Below are 24,902 nucleotides of genomic sequence, written 5' to 3'. Positions count from 1 at the left end.
ATTAACTACAGTTATTCTGCCTCCACACAAAAGCTTTCGGCGATCATCCTTAAGAGTCAAGTTGTTGAACCTACTGAAAGCTAGGACCCTTTTTACAATTTTTTCTCGAGTTCTCAGCGGATTTTTGGACCGCAAAGCTCTCCATTAAAATTAGATTATATGATAGGGAATCCTACTCTACAGACCAAATATGATACTTTTTCAAACATGGGTAATGTGCTCATACCAGGCAAGGACAATTATCTCCTACCTACCTAAAAATATTCACAAGTATTTGCCGCAGTAAGATTCGCTTTGGATAGTCACACATATAGGCAGAAGAACGGAGAGGATCTATTCTGCAAACTAGTCCAGCGAGAGGACTGCTTGATTTGTTAAGTTGCAGAATTTTATTTCATGGATTTAAAAAAAAAAAAAAAAAAACTTACAGAAATGGTTGCTTGGCTGAAATCTTTTCCACATGGAGAACATTTGACACGTAGCGCAGGACACTTTTTCTTTAGATGACTGTCCAAATTTTTGCGAACGATTTCTGACTGGCAATTTGGACACTTTATTTTAGAAGAGCCACATTGAGATTCATGAGCCTACCGAAGAAAACACATCTTAATATCTTAACAGACTTTTATCTATTAAGATATCTAGCCCTTTTTATTTTATTTTATTTCATTTATTAATTAATTAATTTTATTTATTTATTTTTTTTTTTGACAGTAGAACTGATCACAACTTTGACAGAAATGCTTTCATTTGAAAGTTCTTAAAACAATGAGATGCATTTGGGAAAAGCTTAAGGAACAATATATCATTATCGGTAAATCAGATGAACTATTTTGTCTTCATTGGATGAAGACAAAATAGTTCATCTTTAGTACTACCAAAATATAATCCTGTCTTCTTGTTCTCAAAAAAATAATCTCTGTTCACCACCTCCTACTTTTAATAATATCCAGATCTTACTTCATGTACTGTTTCCTTGAAGCCTTTTCTGACCCAAAAGCACATTGCAATTCGCTTCAGTCCCCGATAAATTTGTTCTTTTCGCTAAAAAGAATAAATTTATGAGACGTTACTTTTCAATGTGTGGCTACTAAAATTGCACAAATGTGAAAATATTTTTCTCAGATTTGGAAATGGTGAAAAAAAAAAAAAAATAATAATAATAAACTAAAATCTCGATGCTGTCCAAAAGAGGGAGTTGTTCGGCCAGTCGATGAACCTTTTTTTCCCGCTCCAAACCGCTTTTCACACAAGATATATCTTGTCAGGTATTTCCAAAGGCGTAGTTCCACTGAAATTACATTCATCATTCCTTCATTTTTATTTATGCATATAATAACACATAGCAGTCCAACATCCATCTACAGTTCAATTGCTACTCCACTTATCGAACCCGCTTCTCCAGTTCCTTATTTTTTATATCCATCTATTTTCTAGAAAAGCTATCTTCACAAAAGATAGCAATAAGGCTACAAGCTTCAACCAGTTATTCAAACACAATAACAAGATTCCCCTCTCTTATACCCCTATTAGTACAGTCACTATATACTAATACGACAGGTTTCTACTTCTTGAATGAGAAACCGATAAAACTACATATCAGAGAAATAGATATATTTGATAAACCCTAATTTATTAAGTCAAATATATTAATGCTTAATTATATATAAATTTAGTTATTTATATATAATTAAGCATTAATAATAATGGTAATTACTTGGAAATATGATTTTATGACAAGAGGCAAGAACAATTGAAAATGTTTCAGAGATACAGATGAGAGAAACGCAACGAAAAGTTAGTTAGACGTAAAAAGAGGATGGGGCTCACCTACACAAAGCTTTCATGCCTTCGCTGATGTACAGTAAGCATTAAATAGCGAAATATTAAATAAGCATTAAATAGTGCATAATTATAAGCATAAAATATACAGCATAACAAAACTGGAACTAATCCCACTTGTGTAGGTACACCAGAAAAAAGATCAGAATTATGCATGTGTCACTTGGATTTAAAAAGATGAATTCTATTTAGGAAGGGACTCTTCGAATTTTTAAATAAAGATGAGTCTCCTGCATTTAGTTTTATGTTTGTTTTATAATTATTTATTTTGTTTACATTTTTTATTCATTATTATTTTTAGGAAAGGATTCTCGACCTTCCACTAAACGTTTATCGAAATCTTGTTACTGTCAAATTATGAAAAAAGTTAATTCTTCAGCCATTACTGAATTTTCGAATAAATAAATAATTAAATCAGCTAACACCTTTTATTCCTTTATAGGAGTAGGCGAGGTCTTTAAACCCTATCTAGCTTTTGGAGACTGAGTGGACAGTTCAATCTCCACTGATAGCAATCAGAGATAGCAGGCCGATGTCTATCACTAATTACAGGCGGCACCGATGAAGAGATGGGAAAACAAGTGCTGCATTCTCTTGGTAACCAATCCTAACAGGATATGTTACTGTCCGAAATAACGTGGGTTCTACGGTCGATTTTCTTGAGTTTACGGGACGAAAAACCCGAATTTCTGGGAAGAAACCTGCTTGTCTGTGCCAGGGATTGACTAACCCGAGAACCGGTTGACGATAGGCTTACAAAAATTTCCTCCAGTCGGTAACTAGACTTGAACATAAGTCTACCTTCGGGCAGCCTAGTTCAGAAGATGCAAGCACCGCTTCCACTGAGTATATTTTATTAAACTAATAACAAATAAATATATAGCAGTAAAAATAAATACATCATAAATAGAAAATATATTTACATATGCTTTAACCTTCTTAAATATATTACTATTTGTTACAAGTAATTCATTTTGTGAATTTACTTATCATAGTCATTAATAGTGAATAGTTACATGACATTAATTACATTATTAGTTACATTCAGGTTTTAACTCTTAATACCTTTGTTTTACTGTTATTAACTATTTAACTGTTAGCCCTTTTAACACAGTGTTATTAGATTACACATTTTGATTTCTTAAAGTTCACTTAGCATTCCAGAAATTGTCTTATTAACTTATGCTCTCTCTCTCTCTCTCTCACTGACACACACACACACACACACACACAAAAAAAAACTAACTTATATATAAAGTTCTTTCTGAAAGGTAGCCTTGGTTAATTTAATGCAAGTGAATTCCTAAGGACTCTCATTCCTCTGCGTTTATCTTTTTCAAAAGGATAGAGTTCCTCATGACGTCTTGAAGGTATCTATGGAACTTTGTTTTTATATTTGCACCACCTGTTCTGTCATGCACATGATCAGACTTGCATGTCTAAACAGTAAACGTAGTAATAATAATTATGATTGTTTGTACTCTGCTTAACTTTTCTCTTTTCGCCCAAAATACGAGATTTTCATTTATTATTTGATTCTGTGGCATCCATTGTTTCAAGACTCCAGATTTCTTCTGGAGTCTTGAAAGAATATGCCCAGAAATTTTTGGATAAACCTGAAAACCACTAGCAGCTCTTTTAATATTTTACATATGTGTTTGTGTGTGTGTGCATGTGTATGCGCGCATGCCAGTAACAAAATGGATATTAATGACTAGATAACATTGCCAAATATTTTGTACATAGGATTTCTTGTATCTAACGTCTTTTAAAGTCCCATAAACAAATTTCTTTGAGCTGCATACTTGTCATGCATTTCTTAGGTTCAGCTGTTAAGAGTAAAAATTCCTGTTATAAGAAATTCACAGTGTATGATACGACCATCCCGAACTATCCATGTATCAAAAATACATTGAGTGGAGCTCAGAGGCTGACTGGCAACCAAAATACACTGGAAATTACTTGAGAATGGCCCACAAAGCCACTACTGTATATTACGAAACAGATTTTTAAAATAAATGACTTATTTTTATGCCAAACATTAAGAAAATCTTTTTTTCAAAATTCTTGTTGAACATTAACCTGACAACAGCATTACATTGCTTTGTTTTGCTTTTTCCATACAGCACATCTTCCGTAAGAGTTTAACTGAATTTGCTCCATTGAACTCTAAAATTCATCACATATCAATGTTTCTGATTTCTAAGTTTCTTCCATCATTAGAAATTTTGATGGAATTAAATTCCTAGGGAAGATGTTGGTTACTCCTTATTTCTATGTCTTCAAAAGCGTATATTCACAGCAGTACAGTAACGAGGGTGTAAAGTGCCTGTGGCAAGTGTCAAACTTGCACCCCCCCAACCCAAAAATGACAAAAATCTTGAAAAATTTAAATGTCACAAGTTAAATTTTACTAAATGCAATATGTTAAATACTTATTAATCCCATCAAAACAAGTTGCAGAATTTGAGTGTCTAAAGCGGCGTATTGTCGAAATTTAAAAATACAATATAAAATAGCGGACTTGCATATCTATTTATTTTGGCAATACAACGCTATAGACACAACCTCGTTATGGCACTGGTTCACGGGGCAGGTCAGCCATAAAACATGTGCTGTGGGGATCTGCTTTGCCACTACAGGATTATCTAACATCTAACTCCCCCATCCCTACGAGCACAGCATCAGTGTGCAGTATACATTCATAATCTTTTGTGGATAGGATTACCACTTACAGAAAATCTTGCTTGATACACTTGCTTGTATTAGTGGTCATTCTGAAAATGTTACCAGGTTGTGACATCAATGCTAGTAGTTTTCAGGTTCTGGCAGCTTCTTTTCTACATTGTTTTCATAATTTATGTAATTATGTTCATTGCGCATAAATAATAATAATAATCACATGAACACGTTCCAATCAAAAACATAAAGGTGGAAGGAAGAGGTTATGTTAACATTTTGTATTTGTGATGAACTTACAGATAGTTCAAAAATACAAACGTATTTAATACTGACCATTTACAAACATCTTACATTATAGCCTACCAGTTTCACCAGCAAACTGTCTAGCTTTTTCAAGGCGTTTACAGAAAGACATAAAAACTAGTAAATGCAAATTGAAAGGAACATAAAAACGTTGTAAACAAACTAGTAGCTAAGGTTACTTGTTCAAGTGTCAGATACTGAAAGGACTTATTCATTATCACGCATGCGTGTTTGTTGTAAACGTGTAATATGATTACTGGCTAGCTGTAGTTCAGATGGATTTAGAGAGAGGATCAGGTTTTTTCACAAACTGTTTACGATTGCACCCTGATTTCTGTTGAGGTTTTCACTGGTTATTAACACTATTGTGGCTTCCTTGAATAAACGATGTCTGTAGTCATCATCCAGATATGGCATGGAGCTGTTTTGCCACTCTATCGTGTGGTTAGACATACAGAAATGATGTGCTAAGCCGGAAGAGATACTTCTGTTGTGGTTTACATCACCAACATGTTCTTTTTGTCTGATTTCTAAACTCCGTGAAGTTTGACCGGTGTAGGCAAGACCACAGGAGCAAGGAATGTAATATACTCCTGGATATTTGTAGAATGGCACCTTATCTTTTGGGGATCCTAAAACCTGTCTGATGCTGGTGGTTGGTTTGAAGACCACTCTGATGTTGTAGGCTCTTAGTATTCTGGCTATTTGATAAGAAATTGACTTGATGAAAGGGATCACTACAGTAGAAATGTGCTGGGAGCTTGATTCTTCTTGTCTTCCCCAGACAAGAAGAATCAATCTGAACTACAGCTAACCAGTAATTACATTACACGTTTACAACGAACACACATGTGAGATAATGAATAAGAACAATAAGTCCTCTCTATTACGCGAATGTGTAACCTTAGCTACTAGTTTGTTTACAACGTTTTTATGTTCCTTTCAATTTGCATTTACTAGTTTTTATGTCTTTCCTTAAATGCCTTGAAAAAGCACAGTTTGCTGGCAAAACTGGTAATGTAAGATGTTTGTAAATGGTCAATATTAAATAAGTTTGTATTTTTAATTATCAAACGACCAAATATGTTTAGTTTATTACAGATAGATCCTTTCTCAGGAACTGACTGGTACAGTGGGAACAGTTTAAAAGCTTCATGGGACACTCAGATGCATGCTGATCGTGATTCTTGTGAATGATCTTAAAATGACAATCTCCACACTTTACTGTTAACTGATCACAGCATTCTTCGTGTTTCTGAAAAGAGAAACAATAACACTGAAATATTTTTTATCACTTTTCAATATATGACCGAAACTTTATATTTTTTTATTTAATAAAAAAACAATAATATTATGATTTATCAAGCACATCAATTGGAACAACATAATTATTAACTTACGCTAACTTCAGCATTCTTGAATTCTTGGTCGCAGTACGAACATTTCACCAGTAGCATAGGACATTGTTGAGCTAAATGAGACTCCACTTTCTTGCGTTCCATCCGAGACCTGCAGTAGAGGCATTTCACCTTCACACTGCCACACACAGCCCGGTGATCCTGTTAAGAAAACACCAACGGAAGTACGTACTGATACAGCAATTTTAAACTGATGAATTCGCAGTATAGTAACAGTGATTGACAAAATATAACACACACACACACCAATGCTTGGATGGGAGTTTGTGTCTAAGACCAAACAGAATCAAGAGACTCCATCTAGAGTTCCTGAATTGAGTTTTTTGACTCACTGCAGGAACTCCACTTTAGGTTCAATCACATCATAAAATCATTTACTTTCTACACAATTGCAACTCTGTGAAATAATGCATTCCATGCAGAAAACTTTCTAACTCCCTTGCACAAAGTCAAAATGGTCCCTTATTCTAGATATGAAAAAAAAAAAGAAGTACACTATCATATGATAAAAAGTTCCAGTAACATGTTAGGATAAGAAGGTGATTGTGCCACTGTATAATTATTATTATCATCATGCAGGCCTAAATGGAGTCAAAAGACTCATCACGGGAGGTTCTTCCTAAGAAACACAAAGTCTATCAAGACTCATCGAGGGGGGGATCCCTCCCAAAGAAACACAAAGTCCATCATACCACTCCTTAAACTCACTGACTATTCTCTCTCTCACCACTCCATCAGCCGATGCATTTCATGGTTCAACCATCCTCCATGCAAAGAAACCACTCCTCACTCTCTTGCTCACAGTTTCCTTTCGTAACTTCAAGGGATGGCCTCTTCTCACTCCTTCCAGCTGTTCAACCAAGCAAAAGAACTCCCCAGTGTCAACCCCGTAAGCACCTCTCAAGAGTTTAAAAGTCTCAATCATATCACCTCTCCTTCTTCTATCCACCAAACTCTGCAGTCCACATTCCCTCAGCCGATCCTCGTAACTATCATTGTAGAGTCCTGTTAATTTATCCCCTTCAAATCCTGGGGACCAAATCTGAGAACAATAGTCCAAGTGTGGTCTGATCAGGGTCTTATACAATGGAATGATAACTGTTTTATCTCTGCAGGTTAGTGTCCTCATTATTGCAGCAATCCTCTGTGTTACCTTCACCACCTTTGCAATATGTCCCCTAAATTTCAGGTTTCTATTAATCATCAATCCCAGCTCTCTTGTCTCCCCTACTTCCTCCAGTATAACTCCTCCCATTGATGTTTCCCAAACCTCAAGACCTTACATTTTGCTGCAGAACTGAAACTCTCCCATTCATTTGCCCATCTATCTAGCTTATTCAAATCTTCTTGTAAGGCTACCACATCTGCACTATTACTAATAACCCTTCCCAGCTTTGCATTATCGGCAAACAACTGAATATCCCCTTGCAATCCATGGACAATGTCATTGATATAAAGGTTAAACAATATATGTCCCAGTACTGAGCCATGTGGAACCCCACTTGTAACCTTCTACTTCTTTGATATTGCTCCACCATACACCACTCTCTGATACCTATCAGACAGCCAATCCTGAATCCAGTTGACCAATCTGACATCCAGACCCATGTGCTGCAACTAAAATATCAGCTTATCATGTGGCACCCTGTCAAATGGCTAAGAAAATGGCAGTTTTTTAGACTTAGAAACACATAATGCACAGGTTAGACCACATTTGGACTATTGTGGTCAGATTGAATCAGATGGTTTCATTGTGAAGTGGAAATATTGTAGAGGGTCCAGAGGTGAGTGACTAAGACAATATCACGCCTCTGGAATGTTAGCTGTAGAGAGCGAGGTTGAATGAATGTGGAATGGACTGCAGAGTTTGGAGAATACGAGGAAACAAATTAATGTGATATTTTATTTCATTTGGTGACTCAACGGTCATGAGTCCCTTTTACAGGGAGGTATGGCACCACCTCAATCACTCCTATTTTTTATCCAGGCTCGGCACTGGCATAGCTGACAATTCAGACCCATGGCTGGAGGGATTGAGGTGGTGCTGTACCTCGCCATAAAACCTTCCTGTAGAAATCTATTCCTCACACTCCTCTTCATGACACTTAAAATAAAATATAAATGTAAGAGTGTCATGAAGAGGAGTGTGAGGAATAGATTTTTATTAATATTATTAATAAATTATTATTATCATTATTAATAAAAACATCTTGCTGAGAGAACTGAGATGTAGAAATGCTATAACTGTTAATGGCTTCGTAGATGAAGGACTCATTGAAACCATTAGAGACAAGAAGGTGGATTTGATATACTGTATTTTTGAGTTAACAATACTTCAATGGGGAAAAGAGAACAAGCTTCGTGAATGACATTTTGACAATGCTGGAATTTTTGGCAAGGACAGTGATGAGATAAAGCATGAATACATTGTTCACTGTGATATTTCTTCATCCTCCTCTGAATGAAGAAAAATAAAGATATCTAAAAAGGAAATAGAATGGTTGCTTTCTATTTCTAGTGTAAAGTGTAGTCAAAGGTCAATGGCTTTCATCATGGTACAAAGTATTGAAATCTGAATATAAAAAATTAGCAAACCACAAAAATATCAACATGTATCTCTGTTATACAAAGATTTTTAAGAGATGCTTTGGAGAAACAGGTATTCAAAGTAGTGCACAAAATAATTAGCTAGGGTATAGTGGTGGAAGTTTACATCAGAAGATATCGAAGAGGAGGATTTCACTGGAACAAAGCTTTTTTAACTTTGGGACAGTGAAGTCATACTGAAGTGTAAGTTTTTAGTTAACAGAAGTTACCTTTTATCCATTTTGTCTTATTATTATTATCCCAAGATCCCATGACGTCGCAGACTCATCCAGGAGGTCCCTTTTGTCATACACACAGCTCATATTACCATGCCTTAAAATGCATTCAAATTCTATGCAGACACCACACTCTCAGGCAATGCATTCCAATCATTCGCAACTCTCTATGCAAAAACACCTACTTCTCTCTCCTTATATAGCTTCCAGGAGTGACCTCTTGATCTTCCCCAATCTCCAAACATTTTTATGAAAAACCTCTTCAACGTTAATCCTATAACAAGCCCTTACTAACTTGTATGTATCTAATATATCACCCATCTTCTTCCTATCCACTAGACTCTCAAAATTGCATCGTCTCAACCTATCTTCATATTCAACATTCCACAGTTCAGATATACTGATATGTAGTACTTGTAGAATGATTTGAATAGGCTGGAATTGTGAGCATGGGAAAATGGGTGTCAGTTCAATGTCAGTAAAATTAGTCATTCACTTCGGCATGATTAGATATCCAGTGTCATATTATATTCGTGGGATAAGGCTAGAAGAAACTGATGAGGCTAGGGATCTTGGAGTGTTAATAGATAGTTAGTTGAAGTTCAGGGGCCATATGGCAAAGATTGCAAATACAACTCAAAAGATAATTGGAATACTGAAATAAACGTTCACATGCAAAGATAACGATATCATTTATGCCTCTTTACAAGGCCTTGATAAGACCTCACTTGGACTATTGCATGCAGGTCTGGTCTCCTGGTTTCCATTGTGAATCTGATATATTGAAGAGAGTACAAAGGAAGTAAAAATGATATCAGGATTATGGAATACCGATTATGAAGACAGATTGAGAATTTGTAGACTGCAGACACTAGCAAATAGGAGAAAGAGGGGTGATACGATTGAGACATAAACTTCTGAAAGGTCATACAGGATTTCAATTTATGGAGGGTGGGGGAAAGGACGAGAGGGCATCCATGGAAGCTGAGAATGAAGGCTGCTAAGAGGGGGATGAGGGCTAGATTTTTCTCTCAGAGGGTGGTGAGTGACTGGAATGGATTGCCATTGGATGTTGTGTGTACAAGCAGAGTGAATGAATTCAAGAATAAGTATCATAGCTGGTGTGTGTGGTATGTGGCCTCCCTCTATGAGTCTCTGACTTCCTGGAGATCTCTCTTAATAATAATGATATTTTAGTATGCATTGTCATTTCCTGAAAAATTTCAAGTCATACAAATGTAGCACTTTGAGCAGCATTTCCCTTGGCATCCTGTCCTATGCCTTTTCCAGATCTACAAAACTTAAAAAGAGATCTTTGTTATATTTCCATGATTTCTCATCTATCTGTCAAAAAGTGAAAAATTGATCCTGACTGCCTTTATTTGGCCTGAATCCAGCTTGTTCTTCACTAACCTTGTCTTCCACAATCCTTCTCAACTGTTTCTCAAGTATACTTGAATAAATCTTACCAGGAACACTCAATAGGGAAATACCTCTGTAATTCTCTCATTCAGTTTTATTTCCCTTTATATATATGGGTACTATGAGAGCTCTACTCCAATTATCTGGAATTCGACCCTCTGTCCAGGGCTTCTGAACTATGCAGTGCAGCCACTGTAAAACTTTTGTACCTCCATACTTGAGCATTTCTGGTCGAATATCATCTATTCGAGTATGGACATGTATTCCTGATTGCATGTCTGCTGAGTGTTTTTTACTACTGTGCTGTTTTCCTGCTTGTTTCATTTAACAATTTTCCAAAGTAATTACTCCATACATCAAGGATATCTCTTTCACCAGTTTTCATGTCACCTTTATCATCTCTAATTCCTTTTACAGCACTCTCTTCTCCATTTTTCAGATTTTTTAACAGCCTCCAAAATATTTTGCCACCTTCTTGATATTTATTTTCTATGTTCTTACCAAAGTCCTCCCATGACTTTTGTTTAGCTAGTTTTACACAGTGTTTAGCTTTCTTACATTTGTCTCTGTATTCTCTAAGAGCACAAGCTGACTTATTTGTCAGGAACTTTTGATATTATTATTATTATTATTATTATTATTAAACAAGACCTCATGGAGTCAAAGACTCATCTAGGAGGTCCTTTTATCTCACACACATCTCATCATACCGCGTCTTAAACACATTCAAACTCCTTGCAGACACCACAATCTCAGGCAAGGCATTCCAATCATTCACAACTCTGCACGAAAAAAACCTGCCTCTCACTACCCTACTCACACCCTCTTTATACAGTTTCCAGGGATGACCTCAGGTTCTCCCTTGATCTCCCACTATTCTCTGTAGAACTTCTCCACCATTGATCTTATAACAACCCTTTACCAACTTGTAGGTCTCTATTATATCTCCCCTCTTCCTTCTCTCCACCAGACTGCAAATTACATCTTTTCAATCTTTCCTCATACTGAACATTCCAGAGGTCAGAAACCACCTTAGTCAGCCACCTTTGGACCCTTTCCAACATCTCTTCATCCTTCTGAAAACCAGGTGACCAAATCTGGGCACAATAGTCCATGTGTGGCCTAATCAAAGCCTTATACAATGGAACAAGAATCTCCTTACTTCTACACGTCAGTGTCCTTCCTCCGCATCATTCCCAGAAGTCTTTGTGTTATCTTCACAATTTTGGCGATGTGTCCCCTAAATTTTAGATCCTTATCCACTATCACCCTCAGATCTCTTATTTCCTCTACTTCCAACAATATATTCTCACCAAGCATAAATTCTGCATCCCATCTTTGTTTTCCAAATTTTAAAGCCTTACATTTTGCAACATTGAACTCACATCCCCATTTGCTTGCCCAATCACTCAATTTATTCAAGTCTTCTTGCAAGGCCACAACATCTTCACTACTCTTCATGGTTCGTCCCAACTTTGCATCATCTGCAAACAACTGAATATCTCCATCCAAATCTTCGCTAATATCATTAATATACAAGTTAAATAGTAATGGCTCTAAAACAGATCCCTGAGGCACTCCACTAGTGACTTTCCTTTTCCTGGATATTGCACTCCCATACACAACTTGTTGATACCTATCAGATAGCCAGTCTCCAATCCAATGCACTAATCTAATATCCAACCCCATCTGCTCTAGTTTGACTGTCAACTTATCATGAGGTACTCTATCAAAAGTTTTTGCGAAATCCAAGTATATTACTGTGTATCCTTCTCCTCTGTCCAAGGAAGCAGTCACTTTATTGTAATAAGTAAGTAGATTACTAAAACACGACCTCCCTTTAGCAAATCTATGCTGTCCATCAAAGATTATACCATTGTTGTCAATCCAACTCTGGATCCTAGTTCTCACAAACTTCTCCAACAACTTAACCACAACACCTGATACACAGATAGGCCTATAGTTTGATGCTTGAGTTCGATCACCTCCTTTATGAAGTGGCACAATCTTGCCCTCCTTCCACTCTTTAGGGACTTGACCAAGTGGAAGACTCGTATTAAAAAAATATGTCAAGGCAGGTGTCAACTCTCTGCAACATTCCATCAGAATATGCGGTGATATATTATCAAGTCCCACAGCCTTATTTACATCTAGTTTACTCAACTCCCCAAACACCTCTTGCTCACTTACAGTCAGTCTCTCCTCCCCATCATCAACTGCTCTTAAACTCTCCATGAAGTCACATTCACAAGATTGAAAGATCTTTATGAACTGCTCATTAAGTATCTCCACCACACATTCTGCAACAGCTGTCTTTATACCATTTCCTCCAATCAATGTCATCCTTCCATAATCATTCTTTCTTTTGCTGGCTACATATCAAAAGAACTCCCTAGGATTCTTTTTAGCTTCATTAGCTAACTGCTGTTCATACCTCTCTTTAGCTACTCTCACCAACCAAGTCACCCTCCTTGCCTGGTCTTTGTAGACCTCATGAAATTGGTTACTTCCACTTCTCTTATGCTGCCTCCACAATGCCCTTTTTCTCTGTATTGCATGCTTAATCTCTTTATTCATCCATCTCACACCTACCTTATTTAACCTTCTCACCCATGGTATACATTTAGACATTGCATCTACTAAATATTTTTTGAAAATCCCCCAAGCTGCATTGATCTCTTTTCCAGCTAACTCCTCATTCCATGCTACACCTGCAAGCTGTTTCCTGAGCTCTTCATAATCACCCCCCCCCCTTGTAGTTCCACATATACCCTTTTTTCACAGGGGTGTTGCACTGCTGGCAACCACCCAAGTAATCACCTCATGGTCACTTTCACCAATTGGTGGATGATTTGATACCTCATTGATAATTACATCCTCCGATGAGATGACCAAATCCAAGACCCTTAATCCTCTTGTGCCCTCTGTTACATACTGTCTGAGGTAGTTATCCCTCAAAAACTCAAGAAACTCATTTTCTTTACTTCCAGTTGCTATCTCTTCATTCCAGTCTATATTGCCATAATTAAAATCACCCATAATGATCACCCTTTTCTTATTTGCTTGGCTTATTTGACTATACATTTCACTATCACCACCATCCACATTACCAGGTCTATAACAACATCCCACCAAGTATTTGATTCTATTCACCTCTATCTCACACCATACTGCCTAAAAACCACTGGCCCCATTTCCCTCTTGCATCTCTACCTTGTATGGACATAACTCTTTCTCTATCATCAATAGCACTCCCCCTCCCTTTTTACCCCTTCTATCCTCACGAAACACATCATACCTTTCCATCTCTATTGCTGTCAGGATGTCATCCTCATCTAACCATGTCTCACTTATTCCGACAATCTCTGGGTGCACAGACACAATTAGTGCAACCATTTCATCCGCCTTGTTTCTTATACTTCTAGCATTCGTATACAAACACAACAACTCATTTCTGGATCTACAGCTAGTTCCACTGATACCACTCACTCGATGTGATCTCTGCATGCTGGACTGGGGCCATTTCCCTTTCTGCTTCTTCATTTTAGAACCCTTTGCAATTCCATCTATTTCCTTTTGATCCCTGATCATCCCATTACTTTCCTGCCTACACATGCTCTCACCTCCTCTTGGAGCATCCACCTTTCTCACGCTGTGTATCCCTGTCCACCCTGAGCCTCCCCGTTTCCCTGCTCCTCTTGCACACCCATTCTCTCATTTTCTATACTCATACCACTCACTTCCCCATTCATTTCCACTCCTTCAATCTCTCCTGTCTTACTCTCCTGCTCTTCCACATCACTCCCCTCTTGATCTGATTCATTCTCTCTGTTCACTTCTCCACTTTCCAGCAGCAGTCTCTCCAAGCGACTCACACCATAACCACTCAAATGCAGTCGATCGCTCCCATACAGCTCACTTCGTCCCTCAAACTCATTCCACACATTAACAAACTGTACTCCCATCTCCTCACACATTTCAGCCAGAATATCATTCATAATCCTTGCTCTCCGCCTCATTTCACCACAATCATACCTAGGCAACACACTGACTACCCTTCCTGTCACACTATTCTCCTTTATCTTTCCAAGCAGTCTCCTGACATTCATTTTGACATGCTCTTTGTTCTCTCTCAAATCATTTGTACCAATTAATACAATTAACTCTTTTGCTCGTTCCCGCCTCATATTCAATGCCTCAATCACTCTACTCATTTTACCGCCTGGAAAACATATCTTGTACATTTTATCCTCTGGCACACCTTTAATAATGGAGTCGCCATACAACGCCACTCGCTCATCTTTTGTTAACTCTTACATGCCATCATGATTTATTTTAACAGTTTTTACCTGAATTCTCTTAATTTCATTCCGCATCCATTTCATTTCTTGCTTCATCCAATCTAATTCACCTTCCGAACCTCGCGACACATTCTCTCTATCATTAAATCTTTCTAACTTTCTAACTCTCGACCACCTCTTCTCACTTTCCCTCTCATTCATTCTTCTTTGTTTCCATACTTTCGGTCCAACATATGTCCAACTTTCACTATCATTCTTCTCACTTTCACTCTCACATATCTTTCTTTGTTTCCGTACTTTCGGACTAACATGCATCCAACTTTCGCTATCATACTTCTCACTTTTACTGTCATTCACCTTTCTTTGCTTCAGTACTTTCGTTCCAACATGTGTCCAACTTTCGCTATCATTCTTCTCACTTTTACTGTCATTCACCTTTCTTTGGTTCAGTACTTTCGTTCCAACATGCGTCCAACTTTCGCCATCAGTCATTCTTTTTTTGCTATCATTCATTCTTTCGATTTTTTTTACTTGCGATTTCTGCATCACGCCATTTCTACTTTCATTCGTTCTCTCAATTTCGTTTCTTTCCGCCTCACTTTTGTCCCTTTTAACATCCGTTACGGTTGTCAAATCACTCTTTTTCTTTTTTCCTGATTTTTTAACATTTTTTCGCCTGTCTTTCCCCCCATCCTTCTCTTTCAAACGTGCACTCGCGACATATGCTTTCTTCTTTTCCTTCACTGCGTCTTTAACTTCCTGTGTCCACCATGGGGTTCTGATTTTTCTATCCTAGCAGGCAACCTCACCACATGTGGTTCTGCTGAATCAATGAATATTATCTTCAGGACTTGCTACTGACTCTACAAGGTTTCGTTCCCTTTCTCAAAGTCTCATTTTTTCTTGAATAATGTTTGTGTATTTTATTCTACAGTTTACATCTGAGATCAGCTCAACTTTTATTCATTTTAAAACTTTCTTACATGTTCTTATTTCTTATTTTCAGTATGAAATTTAATTTTATCCTGCTTAATACTAAATAGGGATCACTTCCGATTTCAAATCCTCTGTACACTCTCGTGTCCTGCACCAGTGGGAAAACATCACTATCAACAATAGCACAGTCAATGAGACTTTTCTTATTCCTTGCCTCTTCTGTCCATGTAAATTTGTGCACATTTTTATGTTGGAACATTATGTTAGTAATAACCAGTCCATGTCCTGAGTAGAAATCCAACAGGTATGTGCGTTATTATTAGCTTTGCTCATTTCTTCAAATTTTCCCAAAATATTTTTGTACGTCTGACAATAAATTCCTACTCTGCTATTTAGATCCCCAAACAAGGACCAACTTTTCCTTTTTCATTGTGTCAGTAGCTTTTTCTAAAGCCTCAAAAAATTCCTCTACTTCTGCCTTAGTAGAACCTTGTGTGGGACGATAGGCACATTGTCCAATTTCCCATTCGGATATTTGCCCACATCATTCTACTTGATATTACTTGCCATTCAAGAAGATTAGCCTCGTATTTTGTGTTCAATACTATAGCTACACCTTCTTTTCCGTGATTGTCATTGCTTGAATACAATGTTTTGTATTTATTGCTCAGAAAAATCTCCCCACATTTTGTCATTTTTGTTTCAGTCATCCCTATTATGTCTTATATTCTACTTTCCACTACTATAGTACTTATATATACTTTCATATACTATAATATATGGGGGAAAAAATTGTGTGTGTGTGTGTGTGTGTGTGTGTGTGTGTGTGTGTGTGTGTGTGTGTGTGGAGCATAGTTCAGAAGGCCTGGACAGAAGGACGAATTCTAGGCCATTTTTGGATTCTTCAGAAAAAGCAACTGATACAATGAAAAAGGAAAAGTTGGTCCTTGTTGGGGATCTAAATAGCAGAGTAGGAAATGATTGGAGTAGAGCTCTCATAGTACCTATATATAAAAAAGAAAATAAAACTGAATGTAAGAATTATAGAGGTATTTCCCTACGGAGTGTTCCTGGTAAGATATATGCAAGTATACTTGAGAAACGGTTGAGAAGGATTGTGGAAGAGAAGCTTGGTGAAGAACAAACTGGATTCAGGCCAAATAGAGGTTGTCAGGATCAGATTTTGACAGATAGATGAGAAATCATGGGAATATAACAAAGATCTGTATTTAAGTTTTGTAGATCTGGAAAAGACATACGAAAGGTGCCAAGAGAGAAGCAATTCAAAATACTACAGTTTATATGATGTCAATGGGGCATTATATCAAGCAATACTTAGTCTTTATTTGAAGAACTTCTGACTTACAATTCAAATTGTAAGTCAGAAGTTAGAATTGAAGGAAGTACAGGAAGGTGGTTCAATGCTAAATTGTTGGAAGGTGTCAGACAAGGATGTACATTATCCCCTATGTTATTCATTATCTATATGGATCACATTATGAAGGAAAGTGGTATTAAGCATTGGAGATGTTAATGTCAGCTCTTTGCTTTATGTGGATGATATTATACCTCTAAATACAGGGTGTTCGGGATAAATTTGACATATTTATAATTAATTATATTTTTCCGTAAGTTACATGTATTAACACACACTTCTCTTCATTTAAAAGTTTGGACCCTTCTTCATTCATATACAAGATGTCAGAAAGGATGGATAGCTGGAACCCACCTGAATCATGGAAGAGAATAACTTGTATCATGATGATTCGTGCCCGCCATCAAAATAAGGATATTACGACTGCTGCCCAATGCTCCCTGAATACAGTAAAAACAATCAGGCATGAACTAGAAACTTGCAATGGTGACTACGAGGATGTAGCAAGAAGAAAGATCCCTAGCAGACGATCTGATTGCATTCGTACAGCAGAATTCCTCGCAAATCTGCAGGAACAGGTGTTGAAGAACCCTGGCATTGGAATTCGGGCTTTGTTCGTGGAGTTGCTAACTGTAGTCAAGCCCTGGATAACAAGGGTAGCCAATGGTAGGCCGTATGTATGGCAGCAGGATTCGGCCCCTTGCCACACATCTGGGAAAAGTCAAAAATGGTTGTCTGAAAATTTCTACGACTTCACCAGTCCAAATGTTTGGCCTCCAAACTCCCCAGACCTTAACCCCATGGATTATTTTGTATGGGGCGCAGTTTAAAAAGACACCAATCGCACTTCCAGTATTACAAAAGCCCAGTTAATGGATAAAATTAAAACAGTTTTTGCGGCCCTTCCCAGGGAGACTGTAGCATCAGCTTGTTCGAGGTTCCGAAGCAGAATTGAAGCTGTGATCGATGCTAATGGTGGTTATTTTGAGTAAATCTTGTTGATAGTATTGTAATTAACTCTGCCTGTAATGTTTTTTTGTCAATTCATTAAATTTAATAGATACAAAGAAGATTTTCTTTTTCCTTACGAAACTGTCAAATTTATCCCGAACACCCTGTAAATCAGCTACAGGTCTGCAAGATTCCCTGACTAAATTGAATAACTGTTGTAATAGATATGGTATGAAGGTCAGCATTAAAAAGACAAAATGGACCACATGAAAATGGGCAGAAACATTTCAAGTATCAATTGCATTGTGAATGGAGAACCTGCAGAACAAGTAAAACATTTGAGCTACTTAGGCACGATTTTTAGTATAGATGATAAATTAAATATGGAAATAGACAACAGAATCAAGAAAGCTGAAATGGTAGGAAGTCAACTGAATAAATTTATATGGAATAAGAGAGAAATTAGCCAAAACACTAAATTAGCTGTATACAAGACAGTGTTCAAACCAATTTTAACTTATGGATCTGTGAGGTGGGTCAGAAGTAAAAAAATGACCAAAGACTAGAGACAGCAGATATGAGAATCCTGAGAAAGATTAGGGGCATGAACAGATGGCATCAATGGCAATATCATATTAAAAACGAGCATAGTAGGAAAGAACTACTTGACACTGTTAGCATCCAGGAATGCATTAGCTGAGCTAATCTCAAATGGTATGGTCACTTAAACAAAATGGGAGAGGAAAGATTAGCAAAACAATTGTTCTCTGCCAGGTTGGCAGGAAAAAAACCCAGAGGAAGACCAAGATATATGTGGATTGATACAGTAAAAAGTGCCTTAGAAGACAGAAGTATAAGATCTGATAATATTGGAGTTTTTGACAGGTAACAAACTGATTTGGAGGAAAAATTGTAGACAGGAAGTTAGTAATGATGTAAATTTTTCATGTAGTACTACCATATTCAGTACACCCCTTGAGGGTATATATCAGATATTTGATGATGATGATGATGATGATATATATGTAAATTGCCTTGAACTTTAAATTTTGTAATAATAATATTGCTAATCTCTACTTACAGAAATGTTCACTATGGGAAACTGATTTTTACAATAAATGCATTCTACAGGTTTTTCAGTACAGTGTACTGTGTGTCCAGTAAGGGACATGCGAGTAATCCCAGTCTTACAATAAAGACATTCGATAACTGCAAACTGACATGTTCCTTCATGATTCTGCAAAACAAAGTTAATTATGTATTGATGGACTGTGGTTGTTTCAAATAAGCATCAAAATTCATTTCATTTTATCATAATAAAGTTATATTTAATCCCTATTTACAGTGATTAAATTAGAAAGACATAAATAACAAATAACCAAATAATCAAAACAATAATCAAAATCAGAATAATAATAGTTATAGATAATTACACTGAATACCAAAAACGTTGTTGTGGTAGTACATTCAATTAGTATACAATTAATCCCACCAATACAATACACAAAATAAACGAAACTTGGTTGTCAGAGGAGGAGGATGTGATGTTGGGAATAGAATTAGAAGGATACATAATTTTCCAGAAGGATAGAGATGTGAAAAGAGGAGGGGGGAGTGCTGTTAATGATTACAGAGTAATTGTGTCTGTAAAGAGTTGCAGTTGATGGTACATGCACAGATTTTGAATCTGTGTGGTGCGTAGTTGAAATCAACAGATTAGTATATCTGATAGGATGCTGTTATAGGCCAGGGAATGCAGAGAATACTGATTGTGAAATGTTGGCAAATAGTTGGGCATGTAAAATGAAGGTGATCCTGATGGAAGACTTTAATTACAGGAATATAGACTGGAAGGAGGAGATAGTGTATGGGAAAAGGAGAGTGAGTTTGTGGAATTTCTGAGAGATATGTATATTAAGCAGCATGTGACTGAAGCAACTAGAGGCTTTAATGTTTTGGATTTAGTGATAACTTCACAAGACGTAGTTGTTAATGAGATTGTTGCCACTGCCGCCAGTTGGGAAGATGATCATGAGGTACTTGTTCGGGAAGTGATGAAACTAGAAAAGGTCACTGCCAAAAATGGTGTGGAAGTATAAAGCAGGTGATTATAGGAAGCTCCTGTAGCCAGTTAGCATCAGTATGTTGAGTAGATGAGCTGAGTGGAAAGGATGTTGGTAATGCATAGAAACTCATTAGGCAGTATCTGACAAAAGCAATGTATGACTGCATACCAAGGGTTAAGTGAGTAAATAGAGTGGGAGTGAAATGGATGAACAGTGAAATCAAGCAAGCTGTGCTGGAAAAGAAAATGTTATGGAGGAGGTACAAGGCAGTTGGTGGTGATCAGATCCATGAAGAGTATAAGGTGCAGGCTAGAAAGGTGATGAGCATGGTAAGGAAAGGAAAGGTGCAGTATGATAGGAGATTGGATGGTCAGGCCAAGGTTAACTCAGGGGAATTTTTCCGTTACATGGCAAGCAAGATGAAGAATAATTATGACAGACTAACACTGAAGAATAGCCAGGGCAGCAGACTAACAGCTACAAAGGATATAGTGGAATTATTGAACGAGTACTTTATCAGCATATATCATACTGGCAGAAGAGAGACAAGTATTAGGAGAAATGGAAGTGAAAGAAACAGAGGCGTATCAGATGTTGGTTGGGTTAGATGTGAATAAGGCCATGGGAATGGATGACATATCACCACGTATGCTTAAGGAATGTGCATGACAGTTGGTTATGCCCTTGACCTGGTTATTTAATGAAAGTCTTGGGGTGGCTAAGGTTCCTAAGGAGTGGAAAGAGGGCAAAATAGTACCACTCCACAAGCATGGTTCCAAGACAGAAGTCTCCAACTATAGGCCAGTCTGTATAAGTGCAGTTGTAGTTAAGGTGTTGGAAAGATTGGTGAGGAATAGAATACAGAATTGGGTTGATGGACATGGCATTCTTTATAAAGGTCAACATGGATTTGTAAAGGATAGGTCCTGTTTCAGTAATTTACTTGCATTTTATGATAAGGTGACGAGTGTGTTAGATAAGGGAAAATCATATACAGTGATATTCTTAGACTTTGCAAAAGTGTTTGATAGATCACCACATGATAAGTTGGTGTACAAGCTGCACAGGATGCGAATAGACCAGATGGATCAGAGATTGGCTCTCTGAACGATATGAGCAGATTGTGTATGATGGAGCAGTGTCTCAAAAAAAGAAGGGTGACTAGTGGCATTCCCGAGGGTTCTGTTCTTTGGGCGCCTGCTGTTTAACATTTGTAAACAATATATCATGTGGACTGACTGGGGATGTTCAGTTATTTGCTGATGATGCAAAGTTGGGAAGAATTATAAGTAGCACTGCTGATGCTGAATCCCTTCAAGAAGATTTGAATAGACTTTTTATTTGGACAAAAGAGTGGGGTTGTAGTTTTAATATCAATAAGTGCAAGGTATTGCATTTTGGAGTGCAGAAATATAAGGCCGTGTGCTATATCGATGGTGCCGTACTGCAGGAAGTGGATGAAATTAGAGATCTGGGAGTGATGGTTGATAGTAGACTGAAGTTTAGAAGGCATATTGCTAGGGTTGCAAAGGTTGCACATCGTAGTGCTGCTATGATAAGAAGTACTCTAACATTCAGGGATAAGGAAGTGGTTGTGCCCACTGTATAAGGAACTGGTCAGACCACACTTGGACTATTGTGCTCAGATCTGGTCACCTGGTTTTCAATGTGATGTGGAGACATTGGAGAGGGGTCCAGAGGTGAGTGACTAAGACAATATCGGGACTTTGGAATGCTGGCTGTGGAGAGAGGTTGAAGAGATGTGGATTGCAGAGTTTGGTGGATAGGAGGAAGAGAGGTGTATGATAGAGACATTTAAGTTAGTAAGAAGATTTTATCAGATTAATCCAGAGGGGATTATAAAAAGAGTAGCAGGTGAGAGGGGAAGAACCAGAGGTCATTCCTGAAAGTTATGTAAAAGTGTGGTGAAGAAGAGTGAGAGGAGTAGATTTTTTACATGGAGAATTGTCAATGAATGGAATGCATTACCAGAATGAGTTGTTAATGCAAGGAGTGTTAAGGACTTTTAAGATTCTGTATGATTAATATGTTGTCAGTTGAATGAACCTCCTACGATGAGTCTGTCGACTTTATGGAGGGTGAAATAATAATAATAATAATAATAATAATTAATTTCTATACGAATCATTTGTTTCAAAACATATTCTGTTCTGTTACAAAATAGAAGAGATTATTCATATCAGTAGCATCACATGCAACAGTCTAAATATGTCACAGAGATTATGAAAGAGATGATTATTTTGGCAAATACAGATGATCTGATAGGTGCAGTATGGTAGATAAGAAGATTTATTAATATTATCATTATCATTAGACCTGCATGGGATCAAAAGTCTCATTGTTGGAAGTTACTCTCTCTCTCTCTCTCACACGCACGCACGCACGCACACACACGCACGCACGCACGCACACACACACTACTCGTAAAACCAATGCCTTAAATGCATTCACTGTCTGCATTCAATACTCTCAGGCAATGCATTCCAATCACTCACCACTATTTTGGCCAAAAACCAGCATCTCATGCCCTCTCCTGCCCTGACAGCACCCAAGGATGACCTCTGTTCTTCCCACCACTCCCATCTACTGCATTCTATATAAAACCTCTTCTAAATTAATCTGGTAATAACCAATCACCAACTTATATGTCTCTATCATATCACCCCTCACCCTTTTCCTCCTATCCACTGGACACTGCAAATTGCATTTCCTAAACCTTTCTTCAAGCACAACATTCTGGATACCAGAAACCATCTTAGTCAATGACCTCTGGACCTTTTCTAATATTATTTCATCCTTTTGAAAATCAGTGACCAAATTTAGGCACAAAAACCCATATATGATATGCCTTATATAACGAAACCATAACATCCTTACTTCTACACATCAGTGTCCTCTGCATCATTTGCTGTTCTCTGTTCAATTTTAGCAAACATATCCAGGAAAATTTAGGTCCTTGTAATGTGTTAAACAGAGAAATTAGGACTATAGAGATTACTTTAGCTGAAGTAACTAGAACAGGATTACATATGGGTGAGTCTTTGGTGAATGATTCAGTAATAAATAGTATGGGAGTGATTGGGAGTCAACATAATAAAACCACAAGTAGCCAAGAAGAAATGAGATGTAGTGAGAGTGGGGGGGTAAGTAATAGAGAGTTGAGTAATGAAGCTGGGAGAGTCATGCTGAATAGTGTAGAGAATGAGTCCATGAGTGTGAACTTGAATGAAGTTAATAGTGGTAAAATATATGGTGATTCTATGATTAAGGGTATGGAGAGTGGTATGCATGAGGAGTGCTTGGCTGATGGTACAATAGAAAGAGTGGCTTTAGCAATAAAGAGAGGGCATGAAACAGACAAGATGATAGTTATGGTGGGTACGAATGACCTGAGAGGTAGTATAAATCGGGTAGGAAAAGATTTAAGAACATTATTAGATATTGTGAAGAGGAAAAGTGTCAATGGGAGAATAGTGTGTGTGCTGCCTCGTTTTGACAATTACGAGTTAAGTAGACGAGCAATGATAATGAATGATATGATTGCAAGAATGTGCAGATAAAGAGGTCTGGAGTTTGTTGATGTTTGGAGTGTGTTTGAAGGAAAAAGGCAGTTGTATGCTAGAGATGGACTGCATCTTAACATGGAAGGACATAAGAGATTGAAGAAGTTATTGTTTTCTGAACAGGTTGAAGTTATTGGGCAGGGAAACTAATATTGAAAAGGTTGAGTGTAAGAGAGAGAAACTTTAGCACTGATTGTGTATTTATTGATCCTTATAGGCAGAATAAATTGCAGAAGAGAGGGGAAAAAAATCGGCATAGGACTACGGTAGTTAGTGACTTATATATCAGTTCTAAAGCCGGTACAAGATCTAGAGGGAATCTGCAATTTTTGTATACCAATGCTAGAAGCATTAGAAATAAGAGAGAAGAATTTTTGGCATTAGTCAGTGAAATCTCACCAAAAGTTGTAGGCATTAGTGAAACTTGGCTGTCAGCAGAAGATGTGGTCACTGGAATTGAATGTGATGGGTACAGTATTTTCAGGGAGGATAGAGAAGATAGAACAGGAGGAGGAGTACTGTTGATGATAGCTGATGTGTTGCAGCCAAAGAAAGTAGTATATCATGATGATAGACATGTGAATGAGAGTTCATTTGAGGCAGTCTGGTGCGAAATAGTGACCAACGCAACCAAATATACAGTTGGATGCTGCTATAGGCCAGGGAGTACAGGGGGAGATATTGAATTCATGCATCAGCAACTTAGTGCAATGAGTGAAGGCTTAGTGATTATTATGGGGGATTTTAATTATGGTGATATCAATTGGAAGGAGGAAATATCACGTAGCAAAAAGGAAATGGAGTTCATACATCTGCTACGAGATAATTACTTGAAACAGCACGTAACTGAAGGGACACGTGGTGTGAGAGTGTTGGACCTGGTTATTGGTTCAGAGGTTATATGCTTAAGTAAGGTGACCTCGTTACCTCCAGTTGGTGAAAGCGATCATGTGGTATTGACTTGGGAGGTTGCAAAATCTGTGGATTTTTCTATTAAGAAGGGGTATGTACGAAACTACAGGTTAGGCAATTATAACAAGCTTCGGAGTGAGCTTGCAGCCATCCCATGGCAGAACATATTGCAAGGGAAAGATGTTAGCAGTGCTTGGGATAAAATCAGCGGGTATCTGAGGAAAGCAATATCAGATTGTGTCCCCATGGTCAGGAGGTCAAACAAGGCAGGCATTAGATGGATGAGCA

General features: G+C 37.5%; 1 protein-coding gene across 4 annotated transcripts in view; it reads right to left on the bottom strand.

Annotated features, from left to right (window-relative positions):
* The window catches only part of LOC150106126 (uncharacterized), a 424,317-nt gene that overhangs the window by 345,891 nt on the left and 53,524 nt on the right, over positions 1-24,902 (bottom strand). For all 4 annotated transcript variants that reach the window (XM_090393871.1, XM_090393872.1, XM_090393873.1 and 1 more), the window contains exons 8-11: positions 19,134-19,289; positions 6,228-6,386; positions 5,927-6,082; positions 429-587 (exon numbers count right to left, since the gene is read on the bottom strand). In XM_090393871.1, the coding sequence (XP_090249997.1) occupies positions 429-587; positions 5,927-6,082; positions 6,228-6,386; positions 19,134-19,289 (630 nt within the window). The remainder of the gene's footprint in view (positions 1-428; positions 588-5,926; positions 6,083-6,227; positions 6,387-19,133; positions 19,290-24,902) is intronic.

The sequence above is a fragment of the Typopeltis vanoorti genome, chromosome 6 (genome assembly GCF_054136105.1).
Source record: "Typopeltis vanoorti isolate ZY-2024b chromosome 6, IOZ_Tvanoo_1.0, whole genome shotgun sequence".
Lineage (NCBI taxonomy): Eukaryota > Metazoa > Arthropoda > Arachnida > Uropygi > Thelyphonidae > Typopeltis > Typopeltis vanoorti.
The sequence above is the reverse complement of the archived record's forward strand: the minus strand, read 5'-3'. Positions and strand labels throughout refer to the sequence as shown.